This window comes from Muscardinus avellanarius (genome assembly GCF_963383645.1).
Source record: "Muscardinus avellanarius genome assembly, chromosome: 1".
NCBI lineage: Eukaryota > Metazoa > Chordata > Mammalia > Rodentia > Gliridae > Muscardinus > Muscardinus avellanarius.
In genome coordinates, this window is record NC_137786.1 from 80,623,621 (window position 1) to 80,648,339 (window position 24,719).

General features: G+C 33.4%; 1 protein-coding gene across 3 annotated transcripts in view; it reads left to right on the plus strand.

Annotated features, from left to right (window-relative positions):
- The window catches only part of SLF1 (SMC5-SMC6 complex localization factor 1), a gene marked incomplete at both ends in the record, with an annotated part of 67,045 nt that extends 42,972 nt beyond the window's left edge, over positions 1–24,073 (plus strand). For all 3 annotated transcript variants that reach the window (XM_080695194.1, XM_080695195.1, XM_080695196.1), the window contains 7 exons: positions 6,637–6,784; positions 15,366–15,511; positions 17,028–17,191; positions 18,298–18,431; positions 20,471–20,563; positions 21,047–21,229; positions 23,592–24,073. In XM_080695194.1, the coding sequence (XP_080551320.1) occupies positions 6,637–6,784; positions 15,366–15,511; positions 17,028–17,191; positions 18,298–18,431; positions 20,471–20,563; positions 21,047–21,229; positions 23,592–24,073 (1,350 nt within the window). The remainder of the gene's footprint in view (positions 1–6,636; positions 6,785–15,365; positions 15,512–17,027; positions 17,192–18,297; positions 18,432–20,470; positions 20,564–21,046; positions 21,230–23,591) is intronic.
- Positions 24,074–24,719: the final 646 nt, after the last annotated feature.

The window sequence follows — 24,719 nt, forward strand, 5'->3', positions numbered from 1 at the left end:
TCAGAATTCCTTGGGTTTCCATTAACAGAAACAAGCCCTTATGAGGTTTTTTTTTTTTTTTTTTTTTTAAGCTCTACTTATAGCATGGCATAGTATTGTATGCCTGTAATCCCAGTATTTGGGAGACTGAGACGCAAACTTTGAGGAGGAACGAGAGTTGGAGGACAACCCTAGGAACCTAATGAGACCCTGTTTAAAAAAAAAAAAGAAATAAATAAGTAAAATGAAAAAGGACTAGGTGTGTAGGTCCATAGAATGCCCCTGGGTCTATTATACAGTACTACATAAACACACACACACACACAATTCTATTTGTGGGGTGGCTTAGGAATGCATCAAAAAAAATCTTTTAAGGACATTAGTTGTTTTTCTTTTTTTCTAAATCAGCATTAAAAAGCAAGATTACTCTCAAATATAGCTAGACTTTGTGATCAAGTTTTCCTGTTATGTGACTTTAACCAGGTGAGTAGACATTTTGTTGCACATGAATCTGGTTTTAAAATACATATGTCTTTGCAAATGTATAGAAACTGGAAATATCCAACCAAAGTAGAACTATCCATACCTCATTGCCAGTTGAGTATAGTGTGTGTGTGTGTGTGTGTGTGTGTGTGTGTGTGTGTGTGTGTGGGTGTTTGCAGTACTGGGAATTGAATCCAGGGGCATTCTACATCCGAGCTGACCTCCAGCCCTATTTTTTATTCTTTATTTTGAAGCAAGATCTCACTGAGTTTTAGAAGGCCTCACTAAGTAGCTAAGGTTGACCATGAACCTGCAATCCTCTGATCTCAGTCTCCCAATTACTGGGATTATAAGTGTGTGCCACCATACTCAGCTGAGTATAGTATTTTAGAACTGAAGCCTATGGTGGACATTCAAATTACCGTCTGCCTTTTTATTTACTTTTTGTATAGTTGATTTAAGATAGAAAATATTTTATTATAGAACATTTCCTTTTTTATTTATTTGATTACATAAATGTAATTGCTCTCTTAAAACAATAATAAAACTGATGTTTTCACAATTTTACTAAATCATCAAAGAACAACCACAGATAAGAAATTACTAAAGAAACACTGATGTAAATAGTAACAGATTTTATACATATTTAACTTGAAGATTTTGTTCAAATTTATAAATAAAAGCAACATATTTGAGAAGCAATCTGCAATAAATTGTAGCATCAGTTGTAATATGAAAACTGTTTTTAAATTTTGCAAATTAATATTTAACATTTGAATTGCCTAAATTCACATAAACTGCTTTTTTATTGCATTACCTTTCTGTTCAAATTTATTCTTATACTTAATTAAATCTTTTTGGCAGTTTCCAGTTTCAAGAATTCCACGCATGTTCACAGACATCATTTTCCGTACTGTAAAGCATTTGTTTCTTGATTTGCTGAGTTGAAGCATTCAATTTAAGTCATTAGCTAAACAGAAGTCCTCAGTTTATGCTAATATTGTTTTGTCACAATGTCAATCAGCAAGTATTGCAGAGTGACACAATGGCAGTGAATTTCATTGTCATTAGTCTGAGAAAGCTTTGGGCTTTCCTTGGCAAAGAGCAGAGGTGGGCTGTGTCAAGGTTATGGAGGAGGTGCAAATCTTACTAAGCTTTAATGGTTAATCCCACTTTTCTTTGAAATGTCCTTAAGTGTTAAGCCTACAATGATAGGTAGAAATGGAAGATATTTTGTATTTAATGACAAGAATATTGAAGCTGAAGAGTTTAAGTAACTTATTCAAGGTGTCACAGCTTATAAGGGCAAAGCCTTGACTAGAGGCCAGCTCTCTGCTACAGCATACTTTCTCATGTTGCAGTTGCCAGTGTTTAAAACAGGAAGAGGCACAGTATGTACATTCTGTTTGCATCTTTCCAAAGAGAACTTTGTCATGCATGGGCATTTTAGAAATCCTTAACCTGGGGGTCAGAAGGTGAAAATGCTAGTTTGTTCTTCATTACAGAGTAGTGAATTTTTTGGAAGATTGCCAGCTTTGTAAACTTGGAAATTAATTGTACTGGCAGATACTAGAGAACCGTATTGGCAGACTGGTAATAGATTTTAACATATTAAAAAGGAGTTCTAAGGTAAATATATGTCATATATGCAAATCATGGCTATTTCTTTGTTAATTTGTAGAGTATTTATGTTCTCTCAGCTTTAGCAAACATTTCAGTATTTTGAGAAAACTTTTCTTTGATAGTTTATTTGTCACTTTTTTACTAATCTCTTGCAGCATCTATATCGGTCATTCTGGAAATTATACCATCGCAAATACATTGTTAAAGTAGTATAAGGATAATTCCTGGCACAATGTCTTGGACTGTGTGTTATACCTTTATACTTAAGAATGTTGTATAAAAGGATAAAAAACCTGACTTTAGAGTGCCTTTATAGCCAGACATGGTGGTACAGGCCTGTGATCCCATTACTTGGGAGGCTGAGGCAGGAAAACTACAGGTTGGAGGACAGACTCAGGACCCTCAGTAACAAAATAAGACCCTATTTCAAAATAAAAGATAAAAGAACTGGGAGTGTGTTTCAGAGGGCTGAGTTCAATACCAGGTACCATGTACACAAAAAGATAACTTTTATATAGGAATTCACTATTACGGAACTATAGCAATATGCATATTGAGCCAATGACATACAGATAAGAATGACTTTGACAGGATTTTTCTTTCTTTTTTTTTTTTTTTTTTTTTGGTAGTACTGGGGATGGAACCCTTCTACCTCCGGGCTACACTCCCAGACCTATTTTATACATATATATATATATATATATTTGGAAATAGGGTCTCTTAAGCCAACAAGGCTGGCTTTGAACCTGCTCGATCCTCCTGTCTCTATCTCCCAAGTGCAGGGATTACAAGTGGGTGCCACCACACCTGGCTGGCAGGGTCTTTTTTTACCATGAAGTTACAGTCATTCCTCAGAATCACTGAAAGGAACTTTATACCCATCTTTAAATACTTAATAATCAAGATAAATTTATCTTGATTATTATTAACTGTTATTAATAATTAATATTAACTGTTATTAATAACCAATACAGATATATATATATATATATATATATATATATATATATATATTTGTATAAGGAAAAGAGAAGGTCCCAACTGTTTGATTTTTATGTTGTTTTTAATTGATGGAGTGCTGAATTGTGATTTTAAATGAGACTTAACGTCTGCAAGCTAATATCCTTCTTTCCCACTCATAGTCTTAGGACCTTGAGGCTCAAGTGATCCTGGCTTAATATATCATTGACATGCAGAGTACTTTCAGAAATCAAATAACCATGCCAGGTGTGGTGATGCATGCTGGTAATCCCAGCATTTGGGAGGCTGAGACTGGAGGATCGCAGTTCGTGGACAGCCTCAGCTACTTAGGCCCTCTGCAACTCAGGTCCTGTTTCAAAATTAAGAATAGAAAATTGGGCAGGAGGTATAGCTCGGAGGTCAAATGCCCCCCCGCAAGAAAGAAAGAAAGAAAGAAAGAAAGAGAAAGAAACCAATCTTTTGATTTTTTTCTGATTTGTATTATTATTGATATTGAGGTATACATTATGTTGGAACATTCTGTATTAATGTGGACACGATCAGTTTGCTAGTTAATATATTTTCACTATGCTGTGTTCTGTTCTCTTGATATTTGTATGATGAGCAGTGAAGATTAACTTAACTTGCTCATAGCGATCACCTACATGTTGGCTTTATAAAAAATAGACTTGTTTTTCTGCAAAATTCTTTAGAGTTTGGAGCTGGTGATATGGCTGATCCTGCTTCTAGCTTCCAATACCACACAGCTGTACCTGCAAAGCTTGAACCAAGTTCTCTAATCAAGGTGGGAGGGGGTGGTGCTATGGCTCACCTGTGAATTCTGACCTGATAGGATCAGGCCTTCTATTTTGTTCCCAGCTCATATCAGAAGAAGGGTGTTACTTCTTTAACTGTCAACAGTGCAGCTTAAAATTCCTCCAGCCCCATGCTTTAGAAATTCTCTCCTATAGCCGGGCATGGTGGTGCAAGCTTGTAATCCCAGAATTTGGGAGGTTGAGACAGGAAGATCATTGGTTTACGGACAGCCTCATCTACTTAGTGAGGTCCTTTGCAACTCAGCGAGACCCTGTTTCAAAATAAAGAATTAAAAAAAATAGGCCTGGGTTTTTGGCCCTCAGGTGGAATATTCCTGGGGTCCATCCCTTAAAAAAGAAAGAAAAGGAAGGAAGGAAGGAAAGAACTTCTCTCCTGTATTGTAATATTCAGCCCTGGCAGAGTACATTGTGCTATCCTACAATGAAAGAGGGTTGAGAGGTCCTGCACACTTCCTCCTGATCCTGACTGTGGGTTTTCCTTCCATAAATACTGCTTTGGCAGGCCTGACATATGTGCTGCTTGACCATTCGCCTATGTTTGCAGAACAAACCAGAAATAGAAAATCCATTTTGAAATCATTTGTGTAATTGCTTCTTAAGATAAGGAATGATGCCCTAATAAGATACTGTATATGCAAGTATAGAAGTATATAAGGGCAAACTGAGCAGGAGTAAAAAAGCCAGTACCCACTGAAAATTCAGACTGCTAGGGATTTCTCATATTAATCTCATATTAGGTACAGTATGATGGCAGATCATAGCAGAAATAATCTATTTGGCAAGCATATTTTTATTAAAACCTTTTCACAGCTGGTCATGGTGGCACATGCTTGTAATTCCTGTACTTGGGAGGCTGGAGAATCGCAGGATTGTGGCCAGCCTCAGCTACTTGTGAGACCCTCTGTAATTTAGTAAGACCTTGTTTCAAATAAAATAATTTTAAAAATGGGGCTGGGAGTGTAGTTTGGAGGTAGAATGTCCCCTGAAATTCCATCCTCAATACTGCAAAACAAAATAAAAAAAAGACCTTTTCACATTCCTTCTACCCAATGATTAATTTAGTGATTTTTTTTCACACATCCAACATGCTTAAACAGTAACTACAAATAATACAGTAATTTCAGCTAGTTTTTATATTTAAGGTTAAAGGTGTTTTTAAAATATTTTCATACTTTTTCATCTTAAGTTTATGCTAAATTATAAATTAAAGGGATATTTTTAAAAACATAAATTTATTTACATCATGCTTTCTAAGTAAGGTTTATATGTCTTGCAATATATTTTTAAGGAATTTAAAAATATTTACTATAAGCTGGGTGTGGTGGTGCATTTCTGCCAGCCTTGGCAACTTAGTGAGCCCTTCACAACTTAGTGAGATCCTGTTCCAAAATAGGGCTGGATGTGTAGCTCAGGTAGAATGTCCCTGGGTTCAATCCCTAGTAACACAAATAATAATATAAGTGACAATATAAAGTAACATACTTCTAAAACTGATTTCTACACATCTCCAAGCTAGATACTCTAAAAGTATCTAAAAGTGTTTAATAATTCAAATTTGAATCAATCTAATTCATTTTTGTACTGGGGACTAAACCTGAGGGGCACTCTACTTCCAGGCTATATCCCCAACCTTTTAACCTTTTAATTCATTCTTTATTTATTTATTCATGTTTTGAAACAGGGTCTTGCTAGTTTACTAAAAGTCTTTGCTATGTTGATTGCTTGCTGAGGGCATCTTTGAACCTGTGATCCTTCTTTCTCAGCCTCAGCCAAATACTGCAATTACAGGCATGTGCCACCACACGTGGCTCAGTCTATTTCTTTGCAGCAAATTGGCTAAGGTTTTTATTTATTATGTTTTTCAAGTATTTTTCTAGAAAATCGTCATTTATAGAGACATAAAGGATAATTCTGTGTTTGAATGGCAAAGGGTAGCAAATCTATCTTTGATAGTCATATATATTTCTGTTAACAGAAACTTAGATAAGCCAGGTATTTCTTCATTGTTTTAATAGAATTATTGCCTAACTAAATCACTTGACAGCATCAGATAAAATTAGTTTAAGTTTATTGTACTTTATTCAGGTATATTTTGTTTTATTAGTTTTTTGTATGTAAATTGAGCATCGCTAATATAAAAATTCTAAATGCCCTTAAATCCAAAACCTTTTGAGCACTAACATGATGCCACAAATAGAAAATTTCATACCTAATCATATGTGATAGGTTAAAGTTAAAATATAGGTACACAAAATATTGTGTAAAGTTACCTTCAGGTTATATGTATAAAGTGTATATGAAACAGAAAAGAATTCTGAGTTTGTACTTGGATTCCAAATGCCTAAGATATCTCATTACATATATGTAGATAATTCCAAATCAAAAAGATTGAAATCAGAAACACTGCTGGATCCAATCATTTTAGATAAGCTACCCAGCTGGAGACAAATTACACACATACATGCACTCAAATATGGATAATCATATTATGTATCTATATATATTCAAATAGAATATGTATATGGAAGAAGAGAAAAGTACATATATTTGTGTGTGTGTGTATATAGAAAGAAAAGTATGGAGGTGGGGGAAGGATGGGTGTCAAAAGAGAGTTATTTTGCTAGCCATCTTAGGAATATCTCTTAGTATTAGCATATCCTGTATTTTTAAATATCTGAGTGTGGTCTCTCAGCAAGTATTTAAAATAAAGATCCTTTAATATATTTTAGTAATATTTTTCCCATCTTAATGTTAGGTCTTCAAACATGAACTAGCTTACTTATTGACTGGAATTCTTGGAGCAGCAATAGATTATTGGATCTTCCTTGGTCTTAAGATGGGTAGAAATGTGATGCGACACATGTCTGATGACTTAGGAAGTTATATTTCCCTTTCATGTGATGGTAAGTGTGTCTATGTTATGTTTTTCTTGGACCCATTCTGGAAATTAGTTTGAGTTTCCTTTATGCAGTCTGTAATCTTTTAACATGTGTTCCTATGAAACTTTCCTTAAAGTAGTTACAGATACATACACACAGAAATAACCTACACACAGACAATTTCTCAAGATGAAAAATACCCATAATGCTCCCATACAGGTAATCACTGTTGATTTTTAACATCTTTCTGAAATTTCTAAGTACTTTTAATTAGTTGAGCTCATACAATATATGTAATTTTATAATCTTAATATCCTCTAGACCTTAACATAAGCCTTGGAATCCCATATGTAAACTTTATTATCCAAGAATATTATTTTGATGATTTTATAAAAGTTGAACATAAGATGAAAGTATAAAAAATACTACCTGGAAATAAATTATTTTATAGTTATATATAATATAATGTTCTCCCAATCCTATGATTAAAAATTGTATTTCAATTATCTTACATAATAGATCTAAAATTGTTTTATGCCCATTTCAGTGGAGAGAGAGATTCAGTGTTTTGTGTATGGTTTTTAGACTCCATACAGGTTAACTGTTTTCAGAACTTTTGTACCTCTAATCATTCAAGTTGAGTAGAAAGCATTATCAGTCTCTGACCAACCTGTGCCATATGAATAATTTCCAGGGTTTTTTAAAATGAACACTCAGTAGTATTTTAAAATTAAATTTGTTGCATCAGAATACTTATTATAAAGCCCATTGGATTAATTAATTGGTTTGGTTTACATTCACTGGCTATACCATGTTCCCCCATATATCTTTTGATGTTTAATTTCTCTTAATGTAAAAAAACTTATTTAACAAGAATGATCATGAGTAAAGCAAATAGCACTTAAATGTATACTTTTTCTCTCCTCTCTTCATTATCTATTTTAATATTAAAGTTTCCTCTAAATTAAATAGAAGAAGAAATATTAAGCAATATGATGTCAGAGCTCATTTTCTCAGCTGTCACCTTTTGAAAAGTTCTACCCACATCTTTTGTCATCCAGACTGAGCAAGGCTCCCCTAAGACCTTAGGTACACTTTCTAATTTCATAGATTAGGAAGAATCTGTGCTTTTCTTTCTTTCTCCCTTCCTCCTTTTGTTTCTAAACTCTAAATTCCTAAAATGAACTCTTTTTTCAGTACTGGGTATTGAACCCAGAGACATTTTACCTTCAAGCTACACTCCCAGCCCTATTTTTTTACTCTTTACTTTAAGATGGTCTCACTAAGTTGTGGAGGACCTCACTAAGTAGTTGAAGCTAGCCATGAACCTGAGATCCTTTGTTCTCAGCCTCTCAAGTATAGGGATTACAAGCATGTTTCACCAGGCCTGGCAGATGAAGTATTTTAAACCAAGTGAACTTGTGTGCCCCTCAAATATAAACCATGATTTTTACATACTTAATTGCCAATGTTTTAGACTGTGAAAATGTATCCAGTTGTACTGTACATGTTTAGTGAATCTTGGTTTTATATAAAGAAAAAATTCTTGAATCCACTGTCAATCACTTTTTAATACTTTAAAGAGAGATTCCAGAATAGCAATCTAGGTTATAACTGGGTCCAGGATTTATTAGATGATGCCCTCTTCAAAGAGAGGTCTTTTTTTTATACTACCAAAGTTAGAAGATTTTTATCTAAAGCATTTTATCTCCTCCCTTTTTCTTTTTCATTGAGCTGAGGGGGTGATTACTGTTGCTTTTGTGAACTAGCTATCCTTTGTTGAGTGACTTTTTAACATTTCTTAGCTCAAATTCAATCTTCCTTCAGAACCCTTCTCATTTTTTCCCACTGTTTTTACAAAATAGTTTAATGTTTTTTATCCTTTTCAGAAACTGCAGAATTCTGCCATTATTTGCTAGAATGTTAAGTAAATATTTGGTTAACAGAATTTCTTGTCATTCTATAATGAAACCTCTTTGAATTTGAGGACTCAGGATAGATAAACAGTGGTTTTAGAGATTATCATTATATATGTTGTTTCCAGGACATAATAATTACCTTTAAGGAAATAAAACTTAGAGATTAGCCAAATGCATGATATAATGGACCTTATATTAGTAGAGTTCTAGTATGTGTTATTCCTCATCTTCAGTACTTACTTTACTCATATTCTGAATTTTTCTGCACTGTAAAGCAGGTCAATGTTCTCCAGTATTATACTCAGTTTTCATATGACAAATTTATTTATTTTTTATTTTATACCTACCTACCTACATATATATATATATATATTTTATTTATATATATTTTTATTTATTTATATATAAATATATATTATTTATTTATTTTTATTTATATATATATATATATATATATTTTTTTTTTTTTTTTTGCGGTACTGCAGATGGAACCCAGAGGCATTCTACGTCTGAGATACACCTCCAGCCCTATTTTTTATTCTTTATTTTGAAATCGGGTCTCACTGAGTGGCAAAGGGCCTCACTAAGTAGCTGAGGCTGTCCGAAAACCAGGATCCTCCAGTCTCAGCCTCCCAAATGTTACAAGCGTGTACCACCACCCCCTTTGTCATATGACAGATTTAAACCCTAGAAGTGTGAGCCTGTGCCTGAAAACTCAACCCCAATTTTACTTATTTTACTTTTGTAATTCTGTTGACACAGTGATTACTTTGATCCAGGGATGATGTTTGATTGCTAATACTTAAAATTCCAGATGAGATTTAAATTATATTGCTGTTGGAAAAGCATTTTTAAGCCTTCTTTTTACTCTTCTTAAAGCACACATATATATACAGTTTATTCTGTGCATTTAAAAATTCCTAACATTTCTTTTTTTTTTAACTTTTTATTGGTGCATTTTAGCCATACATCTTAATGGGTACAAGGTGGTAGAGGCATACATGCATACATCACTTATTTAACCCTTTCTCATTTCCCACCCCATTTTCTCCCCCCTCCCTCCTTCTCATGTTTGACTTACTGATTGATATGTTTGTGAATGTACATCATGTACATTAGAGAATTTCCCCCCCCCCAATTCCTCTCAGTTAAGTCACCTTATTTGCACATCTATAGTATCTCCTCTTCATCTTCCTAGCTTCCACATATTAGGGAGAACATCCAATTTTTTACTTTTGTGACTGACTAATCTCATTTAGCATAAGGTTCTCTAGTTCTATCCATTTTCCTGTAAATGACATAATTTTGTTCTTGTTTATGACTGAGTAAAATTCCTTTGTATACATATCCTATAGTTTTGTAAACCATTCATCTGTTAATGAACATTTTGGCTAGTTCCATAGTTTACCAATTGTGAACTATGCAGCTATAAACATAGATAAGCATGCATTAGTTTGGTAGTTTGGTTTCCATTCTTTTGGGTAGATACCAGAAGTGGTATTGGTGGATCATGTGATAGGTTCATTCCTATTCTTCTGAGAATTCTGCTCTTTTCCCAAAGTGTTGCACTAATTTGCAATCCCACCAATAGTGTTTTGGAGTTTCCACTTCTCCACATCCTTGCCAGCATTTGTTGCTTGTGTTTTTAATGATTGCCATTCTCATTGGAGTTAGGTGAACTCTCAGGGTAATTCTGATTTGCATCTCTCTGATTGCTAATGATGTTGTATATTTTTTCATACTTTTTTTGCCTTTTTTTTTTTTGGTGATACTGGGGATGGAACCCTTCTACCTCTGGGCTACACTCCCAGACCTATTTTATATTTTTATTTGGAAACAGGGTCTCTTAAGCCAGCAAAGCTGGCTTAGAACCTGCGTGATCCTCCTGTCTCCGCCTCCCAAGCATGGGGATTACAAACGTGCGCCACCACGCCCGGCTTTTTTGGCCATTTGAATTTCTTCTTTTGTGAAGTGTCTGGTTCACTAGCCCATTTTTTTAATTGGGTTATTTGTTTTCCTAGCAATGAGTTTCTTGAGATTTCTGTATATTCTAGATATTAGTTCTCTATCGGAGGAATAGTGGGCAAAAATTTTTCTCCCATTCTGTTGGCTTTCTGTGAAGTTCTTGATAGTTTCCTTTGCCTTACAGAAGCTCTTCAGTTTCATGCAATCCCATGAATTGATCCACCTTTTAGTTTCTTGTGCCTTTGGGGTCTTGTTGAGAAAGTTTTACCTGCTCCTATGTGTTGAAGTGTTGAACCTAACATTATTTCTAAAACTGGTTCGAATTATTATCTTCCTAGTATTTTTCCCATTCATTCAGCTTGCTATTTAACCTTTTTCAAAATACAGGAAATCAGCCAGGTGTGGTGGCGCATGCTTGTAATCTCCGCACTTGGGAGGCAGAGACAAGAGGATTGCGCAGGTTCAAAGCCAGCCGTGCTGGCTTAAGAGACCCTGTTTCCAAATAAAAATATAAAATAGGTCTGGGAGTGTAGCCCAGAGGTAGAAGGGTTTCCAGGAACCCCAGTACCACCAAAAAACAAACAAACAAACAAACAAAAAAAACAGGAAATCAAATGCACATTTTAAACTTAAGAAAGCTGCAGCTTTCAAAATAAAAGTATTTGTTTATTATATAGTTTGTGGAATACCATACTTTATTTCTGCAAGTGAACTAGGAATTATTTCTATAAATATTCTTTCTGTTCATATTTTTTTAAGAGGAAATTTGAAAATTATTTGCCACCTTCTCTTTTCTCTTTTTCTGTGGGTATTCTCACCTGTTTTTTTTTTAACATTTCTTTTTCAACATCTTTGCATTATTCTTTGACTAGTTACTGTTTTATTTTCAATTCACTAAAAGATGTTATATTGTAGCTATTTCAATCACTTCCACTTGAAGGTATTAGTCCATCTTTCTCATTTATTATGATTATTATTAATTTATAATTGTTAGGTGAAAATTAAGTTTAAAATTAAGTTCAGAAGCCATATAAAATATTTTCCATCAGAACTCATGTCTATTAGTTTCATATAGAATCCATGTTCCTTTGTTTCTAATTACTGTGGACAGAACAAATTTTCTTCCTGTATTTTAAGGTGAAACTATCATACATCTATTTTTAATGCCTATTGAAATTTCTGATCTATGAGGAATAACCCCTTTGGCTAACCAAATTGATTTTTCGTATGATGTACCAGGTAGTAAATATAAATATATATATATATTTATATATACATTTATATTTATATTTATTTTAGGCTCAACTGACTCTGTCCCAGCTACTCAGCAGTTGTAGTAATAGAGCAACCATACAGTATGTGAACAAATAAATGAGAGTGGCTGTGTTCCAATAAAACTTTGTTCATAGAAATAGGCAGCAAGCCACAGTTTGCTTGTCCTCAAGTTAAACTAATTTCTTGTGTTGTTTTAATGCCAAAGAAAACTTGTCATCTTCTGGTACTCTTAATAAGCTTTTATTTAGTTTTTTTTTATCTCTAATCTCTTTTCTTGTTTTAGTTCTCTTCCATAAATACAGATTTTATATTTTTTTACTAATTATCTCAGTTAAAATGTTTCTTTCCTTTATTCATTCAACAAATTTTTATTGTTCTACCAGCCATTCAGTTAAAAACTTTGTATGTAGTGAAGTCAGGAAACAAAAGATGATCTTTGCTTTATTGGAGTTTTCAGTGAGAGGCAGACTGAAAGTTAAGTTAATGCACATGCATCATTATGTATCATTTAAAATAAGTGCTCTAAACAAGAAAAACTAGGTGTTGAGATTGGTGAACTTTTACGCAGGACCTAAAAGATAAGCAGAAGTTTGTCAGTGTCAGGGGAGAATGTTCCAGTTAGAAGACAAATTTACTAAAGCTATAAGATAGGACGGAACTGGGTAATTCCTGGCTAGTAATAAACATCAATGGGAAAAGTGGTCAGAAGGGGTTGGGGAGTTTATGTAGGAACTTGTAAGCCATGGAGAATTAGAAACAATCTGATTAACTTTTTTAAGAGATTTGGCTTGGCTTGGCTATTATGATATGTTATCTGTTACTCATCCATTCATCAGTCAAATACTGTACAAGTTAGTGGCTGATATACATTTTGTAATGGCTACAAAAATGACCCTGCCCTTTACAGATCTTACGGTCCAGGGCTACACTTCCTATGTTTTCTTGTTTATCTGTTATTTTTCATTTCCTTTGACTCTGTTACTTGGTAATATATGGAACCATTATAGTTTTTGTGTTCTTATATATAAATCTACCAAATGAACTTCTTCTTAGGTAAATAACTCCATCTGAAAGTTCCAGTCTGAGATTATCTCCTTCAGTCTCTACGGGACAAATTATTTCTGCATTGCTCTTGCTTCTGCTTGTAGTTTATAAGTTGAGATCAATTTATTGCAGTAAACTCTATTGATAGACAGGCTTTTTAATGAATATAGCTAGAGAATAAATGTTACTCCTTTTTATTTCCAGTTCTTAAAACTTATGTCTCTCTTGAGGCCATTTCAGCAATCCTGTCTGTGCAGGGCTATGTGAATCTGTGACATCTTTTTTTTTTTTTAATTTATTTTTATTGGTGCACTGTATTCATACATCATAGTAGGATACATACTTCTGTAGACATACATGCACACTTTTCCCAGTCAGCCCCCACCCAATCCCCACCCCATTCTTTCCCTATCCCTCCCTCCCATGCTTGACTTAGTAGTTGACATCTAGTAATATGGCAATTTATCTAAAATTAAAAATGATAATCTCACATAACAGTTTCATTTGTCTGATACCAAGCTTTTGATGACTTAAAGATAACATTTCAATATTTCTTTTTGCTTTCTTTCTTACCAGAGAATATTTTTTTTCTATTTTTTAGGTGAAACTATCATATATTTATATATTTATTTTTCAGAAAAAAATCTATCCTAATATGGAATATGGACTCTTACTCAAGCCATTTGCCCAAAGTTTAACAGCCCCCATATGGCTGTCTGCCACAGGGCCAGAGCCTCCGGTGTCTTTAGTGAAGGCATGATTTCTCAGCCTATGCACTGATTATGTTTTAGCCATTATTTGTTATGTTTAACCAATTACTTGTTATGTTATAACAAATAACTATTTGTTATTTAACAAATAATTATTTGTTGCCGGGCGTGGTGGCGCACGCTTGTAATCCCCGTGTTTGGGAGGCAGAGACAGGAGGATCACGCTGGTTCGAAGCCAGCCGTGCTGGCTTAAGAGACCCTGTTTCCAAAAAATAAAAAAGTATAAAATAGGTCTAGGTGTGTAGCCCGGAGGTAAAAGGGCTTCCAGGAACCCCAGTACCACCAAAAAATAAAATAAAATAAATAAATAAATTAATTAATTATTATTTGTTGTTTGGGGCAGCCCTACACTTTGTAGGCTGTAGAGTGACTTTACTGGCCTTTTCTCATTAGACACCAATAGCATACCCTTTCTCAGTTATGACAACCATATTTTTCCCAGGGAACAAAATTCACACCACCTACAACCACAGTGGAAGTCACTGAGTCAAGGGTCAGTGATGACTGTCAGAACACCAGAACTCCAACCTTTTGTTGTCAGAACACCAGAACCCCAACATTCAGTTGTGTGTCTTAGTCTTCTCAGTCTAAAAGGAACTTCCAGTCCTGAGTAAAGAAGTCAAGTTTTATTCTTCATCTTGATATTAGCATTCAGTCTGGAGAGCAGAGATGTGAGGTTCTTGGTGGTTTTTGTTGGTTATCAACATTGGATTAATACATAGTAGAGTGAGTGCAAAGTTCTAATGAAATCTTTATACTCTCTTGTTTGCCTTCTTTACTTTGTGACTTTCCTTCTCTTCAGGGATAGGATTCATGGGTATAATCAGGAAATTCAGTCTAATTTCTTTTTTCCTGTCATATCAAAGACTAATCATTGCAAAATCAAATACATATGTGCTCATTTAAAAATAAGTTCCTTTTTTCCAAAGGATCAATCCAATCATGATTTATAATGTTAACTGAAAATATAGTGATAAGATCTCACCTACTTTGATATATTTGTAATATTATCTGTTCTTTATACATGTACTTTTAAGACTTTTTTAAGTAGTAAAAGGTAATGTTTTTCAAATGTGCTATACATTTTTCTTTGGAATGACAATAGGAATATTATATGTATATTATATATTATAAAATATTAAATTATAAAATAATTTATAATATATAAAATACATATTATATATATAGTAGTTTAAAATTATGTAGGTATTTCTACTGGTGCAGAAACCATCACTTGACTGAATAAAATCTAGACTAAATAGCCTATAGAAAAGCAATTTTATGGCAGCACATTCCTGCAATCCCAATACTTGAGAGGCTGAGACAGGAGGATGCAGGTTTGCAGCCAGTCTCAGCTACTTAGTAAGGCCCTCCAAAACCTAGTGAGACACTGTTTTAAAATAAAGAATAAAAAATAGGGCTGATGTGTGCATGTATGTCTCCACCATCTTGTATCCCATTAAGATATATGACTACAATGCACTGATAAAAAATTTAAAAAATATAGGGCTGGGGGTATAGCTTGGAGGTAGAGTTTTTCTTGAGTTCCACCCCCAGTTCTGCAAAAACAGAAAAAAACACATTTCATAGGATGTCATAATGACTATATTTACTCCCCTTATTTTTCTGTAGAGTTTTCTTCAGAGGAATTGGAGATTTTCATTTGCTCCTTTTCTTCGGCTTGGCTTCAAATGTTTGTTGCAGAGGCAGTCTTTAAAAAGTTGTGTATACAAAGCTCCAACAGTCTTTCTTCAGAACCACTCTCTCTTCAGAAAATGGTAAGTACTATTCTAGTTCTTTTCATTTCTAAGACGTGAGGTCATACACATACAGAGTTCCATCAGTCTTTCTTTGGAACCACTCTCTCTTCAGAAAATGGTAAGTACTATTCTAGTTCTTTTAATTTCTAAGAAGTGAAGTCATAAATTCAATTTGTAAAAAAGTAATAGTTATTTCTAATAGTGGACAGGGCATACTTAATCTTTCTAATTCATAAGAGAGCTGGTATTTTTCCACCTCAAAAATAATTTAGTGAATAGAAATTCTTAAGTATTTTGAGATTAATTAAGGATTAATAGCATTAAAATGATATAAGAATATTTGTTTCCTTATCACTACCATATTATATAAGATCATAATTTTGAAACTAGATCCAAAAAAAAATTTATGTGGTATTTTAAAAGAAAAATTTATTAATGATAAATACTTTATATATAAGCTACATTTAATCCAAGGTGTATTCTTTTTATCTAGGCTATGTTTAGACTTTGTTAAGTTCTAATACTTTAAATTTCTTTATGTGAAAAAAGTTTGTTGATTGGTCAGATTGGAAAATTTGTAACAGTACTTGGCTTTTAAGGATTCCTTATTTATTCCAGACTTAGTTTCTGTTCTATTGAAGAAAACTGTTATCAAAATGAAAGTGAAAAGCCAGATAAGGTAGCATACATGTGTAATCTCATGTGTGACCCTCCTGTCTCAGTACTTGGGAGGCTTAGACAGGAGGGTCATAGGTTCAAGACCACCCTCAGCAACTTAGCAAAATTCTCAGCAACTTAGTGAGACCTTGTTTCAAAATTTAAAAGCAAGCCGGGCATGGTGGCACATGCTTGTAATCCCCACATTTGGGAGGCGAAGACAGGAGGATCGCGCAGGTTCGAAGCCAGTCTTGAAGGCTTAAGAGACCCTGTTTCTAAAAATAAAAATATAAAAAATAGGTCTGGGAGTGTAGTCCGGAGGTAGAAGGGTTCCATCCCCAGTACCACCAAAAAAAAAAAAAATTCAAAGCAAGTTTGAGACTGGGGGGGTTTAAGGTAGCTTAGAGTTAGAATGCCCCTAAGTTCAATACATAATACCACAAAAAAAAAGAACAGGAATGAAAGGAGAAAAAAGGAGGAAAGGGAGGAGGGAAGAAGGAAGGAAGGAAGGAAGGAAGGAAGGAAGGAAGGAAGGAAGGAAGGAAGGACCAGTTGTACATAAATCATAAATATAGACACTAGGCAAAGAGATCATTAGTTGGGCATAAGGCAAATTAAAAGAACTTTCCTAAATAGGTTTTAAAATTGAATTCGAAAATATAATTATTTTCAGAAAAGGTGTTTTTCTTCTTGTCTATGGCATTGGCTTAACAATATGGAAGTAGCAGCTTTTTTAATATTGTATAGTGTTCAAACAAGATAGGGTGGCAACTATAATTGTGAAATCAAGAAAGTAACCAAATTTAATGGTGAAATGAATCAAGTAATTTTACTATTGTCTTTGTAGTTGTAAAAGGAGTAATACTATTTGCAACAGGTATATTCCTATTTGCCAGCGTTGGGAAAAACTGATACATATGGGGCTGGAAAGATACAGATATTAAAGAAAATAGGACAGCGACCTTGCCTTGAATCTCAGAGAGCCTTACTAATGTTGAATGGTGCTAAGCAGAAACATGTCGAAGGACTGCCAGAGTTACCGTAAGTGTTTTATTATTTAAACTGTGCTTTGTTTGGAAGTACAGCTCTTTTTCTGATTAAACTTTAGGTTATGTGAGGCACTGTCTGAACATGGTCTATGAGAAAACTCAGTTTTAGACCTGAAAATGCATGTGACCAACATTTTCTATAATACAAAAAACATATTTTTATTAAGTGCTATCTGAAAGAAATAAAGCTATTCATTACATTATTGTTTTGTATAATTTTGCCCTGTGATTTGTATGACTACTTTTTGATAATACAGATGAGATTTTATTTTATTTATTTATTTATTTATTTATTTATTTATTTATTTTGTGGTACTAGGGATGGCTGGGATTACAAGGGTGCACCACTACGCTCAGCTACAGATGAGATTTTAGAATGCATGGTCATATGAGCCAGGCGTGATGGCACATGCTTGTCATCCCAGTACTTGAGAGACTGAGACAGGAGGATTGCAGATTCAAAGCCAGCCTCAACAACTTAATGAGGCCCTCCGCAACTTAGTGAGACCCTGTTTCCAAATAAGAAATATAAATGGGCTGGGGGATTAGCTCAGAAGTAAAATGTCTCTGAGTTCAATCCCTGTTGCCAAAAAAAAAAAAAGAAAGAAAGAAAAAGGAATGCATGGTCATATGAGGTTCTCTAAATTGTTGTTGTACTAACTTCTTCAAAATGAAAAATCTCCTCTGAAAGTGTGTGGTAGAAAATTCAAGAAGCTTGAAGTGTTCTCTGAAAGGAAGAAGAGAATTGGATCGATATATGGAAATAAGAATGGGGAGCAGAGGTCTGCATTCTAATTTTACTTTCCCACCTTTTCTCTTCCAGATACGGCTTACTTGGTCTCCTTTTCTTTACGCATCATTCTATATTCATAAACTTCTAGTGGGCAGTTGTGGTAATAAAGATAATAAAATGAAAATTAATGTGTAAAATTTGTTCTTATATGGTCAAAATCAATTTTAAAATTAGAAGGCAGTAAAGACTGAATGATTAAGGGTGCTTAAATTTAAAAAAAAGGCTAAATTTTAAAAGAAATACCATCTAATGTATGCTGGCGTGCCTTGATGAAAAGCGAGCTTTCATTATTTCTTTTCTTTTAGGGGGTTGAACCTTGCTAAATGTTCCTCATCATTAAAAAAATTGAAAAAGAAGTCAGAAGGAGAATTGTCATGTTCCAAGGAGAATTGCCCCTCTTTAGTTCCAAAGATGAATTTTCACAAGACTAATCTAAAAGGTATTCCAAGCATCTAAATTAATTCATACTAAGAACTTTTCATGGTTTTAGTCAATACTTGCAGATTTCACATACTTGCCCTGATGAATACTTGAACTTAAATATTGGACTAGGTCCAGGAAATACCTTCCTGATACCATGTTATTTTCTTGAACTGTCATTTACACAAAGAAAGTGATCATTTAATACCTGGTATAATAGAGTATTCCTCCTTTTTTCCCCCCTCCTTCCCTTCCAGATACTAAACAGCACTCATTGTATAGCACTCATTGAGTTCAATCCAGACTTGCCCTCCTTACTTTTCTATTCCACCTCAACCTGCGTTGCTTAGGACCAGTGTCTTCTGATTTGAAAGTATAATTCTGTCTTCATCTCTTTCAGTCTTAGACATTTTGTGAACAAAGAATGAGGAGTAGGCTATGTTACATAGCTGTGTTAAGCATATGGGCTCTTTTCTTCTAGGCACTGAGCCCAGACTATGAAATGTGTTTGGCTTTTGGTTCTAACTGTACTGGAACCCAAGTACCTAAAGGATGGAATAACAAGAATAATGTTGTAATAATTTACTTTGGTACCTCTTTTACTTAGATACCAATTTAATTCACAAAAATGAGTTGTCTTTGCATAATCTATACCTGGCTAAAGTAAATTGCTGAATCTCTTGTTTATAAGTTATATTATGTTTTTAATACAAGCATTAACATGATACCCATGGAAATTATGAGTGTCATGATTTGTCATATTTGTGATATTCAATATGACATGAATTCATAATTGAATATCACAAATTCAAAATAACTGCCCATTTGGCTCAACGTATGAAGAATATAACAGAAATGAATTTAGGTATTAGTTTCACAAATCTGTCTTTTCTCTTTGTTTTATTGTTTGAGAAAGTAAAATGAATATGAATGACTTTAGGCTGAACAGCAGAAGGAACTGGGAGAGAGGAAGAGAATTGAGAAATAGTGAAAACTTGAAAAGCTTTTCTATGCATGTAAAAGAAATGTTTTGGTAGGAGTTTCAGAGATGATCTGTAAAACTGAACACTGTAAAAATGTACTACTTAGTATTTTATAGCAAGAACAAATGTGATTCACTATTTTATTTTGTTTCCTAAGCAGTCACCTCTGAGTTTATAAATTTTTTTTACATCATATTACCCAGTTACATTTTATTAATCTTAGTTATAACTGATATGGGTAAATAGAATTTTACTCAGAGCCACTAATTGTGTCCTAGCAACAACTTTGCCATTCTATTTGTTACTCTTGTTCAGCTTTAAATGGTACTAGAGATTTGTGTGTGTGTGTGTGTGTGTGTGTGTGGTGTTTATCTTAAGATTCCTTCATTTCTCTCTCTCTCTCTCTCTCTCTCTCTCTCTCTTCTCTCTCTCTCTCTCTCTCTCTCTCTCTCTCTCTCTCTCTCTCTCTCTCTCTCTCTCTCTCTCTCTCTCTCTCTCTCTCCTCTCTCTCTCTCTCCTGCTGTAGCCAAGCCAGACAGCCTATTGAGAAGCAGCAAACCATCTGTTAATGGATTTGAAGTTCTGAATTATACTTGAGTGTGTAGAGGCACTCGTGCTTAGCCAGAAACATTCATTTGAATTAAGCTATAAATGCTGTATAAAAAAAAGCCATACATTTAACGTAGGTTCATGAATAAATTTAAAAGAGGCCAATTGCACTCTAAACTTTTATTGCTACAAAATCTAGTATTTTTGGTGTTCTCTGATCATTTGGGGATTTTATAGCAGGATTGAAGCTTTAAAACTTGAACTAGGGGGAGACAATGCCTGTGTTAAACCTTTTGCTGTAGAATTTCATTGCTGAATTGCTGATAGAACAGAAGCTCTATGGGTTGGTGGGGCTATACTCCCCCACCCCTATTTTTAATGCAAGAGATGTTTAAACCAGTCAAAAGGAAAACTCAATAAATAATTTTCTGGCATGAAGCCAGATCTCCTAGTTCATGCCCTTTGATTATTTTCTTTAGTTGATATCTTGTCTTCTCTGGAATAATCTATTAATTTTTTATGGCAGGAGAAACACCCCTGCATAGAGCTTGCATAAATAACCAAGTGGAGAAATTGATTTTTCTTCTCTCTTTGCCAGGAATAGACATCAATGTTAAAGGTAAGTTTTAAATCTTTGTGGTCTCATCCAGTGTCTTAATATTTGTCATATAAAACAGTTTCATGTCACGTTAGGAAAAATCACGTAAATTTACCTAAGATATCTTTAAAATATTTCATTCGCAAAACTAGGAAATTCATTACATAATGATTTATAGTTAATTGTATAGAAATATTTTTGGTCTTTATATTACGATCATATCCCAACATTAATATTTTAAAACCGTGCTTAGCTGTTTTATTTTATTTTTTTAAAGAAATAAAATTGTACTTTGGGCATTTTTTATCAAAACTCTTTGTGTGTGTGTGTGTGTGTGTGTGTGTGTGTGTGTGTGTGTGTGTACGCGTGCGCACGTGCAATTTTGTGTGTGTGTATGTGTAGCACTTAACAAAATCAGACTGATGAGAGAAGTAAAACATTAATACTTTACTACCCAAAGTCCTACTTATGCTGTTTTAAAACTTGCCTTGATTTCTAATTTAGACAATGCTGGCTGGACGCCTTTGCATGAAGCCTGTAACTATGGCAACACAGTGTGTGTCCAGGAAATTTTGCAACGTTGTCCAGAGGTAGATCTGCTCACTCAAGTGGACGGGGTGACTCCTTTGCATGATGCACTGTCAAACGGACATGTAGAAATTGGCAAGCTGCTACTACAGCATGGGGGTGAGTGTGTTTATGCTAAATGGGTTTTGATAAATTATCCAGTTTTTGATGAATCCCTTGGAGATAGATAGCATTTTATACTTAAAATCTGTAAGAAAAGAGGTTTTTATTTCATATTAATGAAAAAGTAAGGATAAAAAGTATCCTAGAATGTAACCACATTTTTTTAGTAGTGATAAAAGCCCTTTTGCAATATATATGTATTGTTAAGCATGTATGAGATTATATTTTTTGATTGAATATATTGGCTTTAAATATTAATCTTTTACTTGGCATATGTAATGTCTAAACTAGTCATCTCTGAAAGCTTATTAGTAAATTAATGTAAGTTCATTATGATTACTTGGATTTTTTCATTCTTTTATTTCCTGTACCTACCTACTAACTCAAGTAATGTTATTTTAATAAGGCATTTTATAGACTATGAAAAAGATATCTTAGAATATTTTTCTTCATTTACATTTTTGCATTCAATTAAAGTAGAAGGATTTTCAAATGGTAATAACTGTTATATTTGCAAAGAAGGTGGTAACTTAAGCTTGATGTTTATTTAATGGTTTTTAATGTGTGCCTTCAGAAAGCCCCTTTCTATCCAGTTATATTCTTATATTTGATCTGAATATTACAAATTTACATCAGAATGTTCAAACTAATCTATGTTTTTAAAAGAGAAACAAAAGAAAATTGATGAGTGTGCAATATAAAAACAGACTTGTGTAAATTTCCCATTGCTTTTATTTGTACTAATTTTAACTTAAAAATTAACTTGATTTTCGTTTTTAATGAAAGCATTTGATTTTGCCTAAACACAAAAAGCATATTTTTTCTTCAGATATCTTTCTTGCTATGTATACATCTAAGGAGGATTGTGCAGCATGGTAGCTTAAGACGTTGGTTATTTATAGTCTTCTCCTGCCCCCTAAAGGCCTGTACTGTGTCTGTTTTACTGACACCATTTCATAACCAATATATTTCAGTTCTTCCATTTTTTCACATTATTTGTTTAATAAACATAATATTCTATCTCCTGAGTGTTTCATTTTTCTACCACTAAGTGTTTTGGTTTTTATACTTAATTATGTATCTGACATCCAAGCCAATATTTGCTCTTTCTTCGATGTTAAGTGATAAAGGAGCCATTATTGTGTTAAGTTAGCTCTTTAGTAGAGTATAGCTTTATACCAAGCAATTTGAATATTACTAGTGAAGGTAAATTCTCTGAGCTAGGAATGGAAATCTGCTTATACTTGAATTTATCACTGTCCTTTAGCAATCATGAAGACTTAGTTATATTTTGGTTTAGATCTGTCACATTATCACTGTAGTAGCTATATTTTTGTTTAATTGTGAGTTACTCAGGCCTGAGAGCAACAATTCTAAGGATATATGTATATCTCAAAATATTTTGTTTTTTGAGATATCAGCTAAAGAAAAAAGGACTTAATTTTGATTTAAACCCCTTTTATCATAAACTATACACTAATCATATATTATAAATTAATGGCCAACCTTTTACATTAAATACCTTTTATATCTAAGCCACTATATATGTCTAGCTGGAGTCATCATTAAGAGTGTTAGTTGTAATCTATAATAGGACCTTCTAATTACGTCTGCTAGTACTTGAAATATTTTTATGGCCAAGTACATAAGTAATTATAAGATTTGATTGACAAAGGTATGGAAAACACCTACATTTTGCTATGTGACCAAGTTCAGTATAATTGTTATTTTGCCCTTCTTGCATCATCTCTTACCTAGGAGATGAACTCCTAGAAAAGTATGTGGTTAAATGGGTTTAGCTTAGATAAACGTATAAGAACTTTTATCCAGAAGAATTAATACTTAATGATTTGTAAATCAGTTGCCTAAGCATAAGCAAGGAGAAATGAAAAGTGTGTTCTGTATCTGCGCAAGTCCTTGCATTTCTAGGATTGCTTATCAGCAATGAAAAGGGGCACTACTTTTTCCTCTTGGCACTATTATGTGATAAACTTAAGACTCTTATATGGAATTTAAGATGAATATATTTTTGTTAGTTTCTTCTGGGAGCATTAAATTTCTTATATTAAGATGATAATTGGTAAGTTTTATTAAAGCCTTTTTTATTTATAGTCACTATTGATTTAACTAAGCCATGTAGTTAACCTCATTAGACAGTTGACTAGAATTTTGTTTCAAGTGTACCTTTATCAGGCAGTCAATATGTATAGCCAGTTAATTATGCCAACATGAAATAGTAAAAAATATGATTGTAAACAGAGCCCTGTATGCTTTGGGAAAAAAGAGAGAGAAAACAGCTGTTAAGCTGCCAAAATAAAAAATGTTTTACTCTTAACATTTTGTATTTTCTTTTTCACAGGCCCAGTGCTTTTACAGCAGAGAAACTCTAAGGGAGAATTGCCCTTGGATTATGTGATATCACCTCAAATCAAGGAAGAACTATTCGCTATTACAAAAGTAGAAGATACATTGGAGAATTTTCATGCACAAGCAGAGAAACATTTTTACCAGCAGCAACTAGAATTTGGCTCATTTTTACTTAGTAGGATGTTGCTGAATTTTTGTTCAGTTTTTGATTTATCTTCAGAGTTCATCTTAGCTTTCAAAGGGTTAACCCATCTAAATGAGCTACTTATGGCTTGTAAAAATTATAAAGAAAACACCAGTGCTCAAACAGACTGGTTATTGGATCTCTATGCTAGAAATATAAAGACATTGCAAAAGCTCCCAAATATTCTTCAGGAACTTCCTGAGAATTTGAAAGTGAGTCCTGGAGTACATACTGAGGCCTTATTGGTAACATTGGAAATGATGTGTCGGTCAGTCACAGAGTTTTCATGATGATGCCAAAAAGTATGAGTCAACTTTCTAAGCATATTTAAATTGTTTTGTTATAAATTTCATAGATTATTGATAGATTATTTATTTATTGACTTTGCAGCCTTGCTAAATTTTAAAAATACTTAAAAGTCTTTGGCAGAATTCAAGTATGGGTTTCAATTTTTTTTTCAACGTGTAGAATTTGACTCAGTAAAAATTGTTCATTTGGTATAAATTGTTTATAATATTTTTGTTGTTCTGAAAGTGATATTATTTATCTGTTCATATTATATATGTAAAAATAATTTAAATATTTTTTCAAATCAGAATGTAATGTCTTCTATTCTAGATGTTTCAGGTCTTGCAATCATGGCAAGGATATTCATACAAATATGTAGGTCTCTGTTTCTTCTTTATAGATCGATGGACTAAAATAAGCATTTTATGTGTTTCCAAAATAAACATTTCTTAATATTTAAAATAATAATTACTCTGCTTTTGGCTTTAATCTTTATTTTTATTTATTTTATATATATATAATATATATACATATTATATATTATATATATATATATTTTTGCAGTACTGGGGATAGAACCCGGGGGCATTCTACCTCCCAGCTATACCCCCAGCATATTCTTTTATTCTTTATTTTGAAACAGGGTCT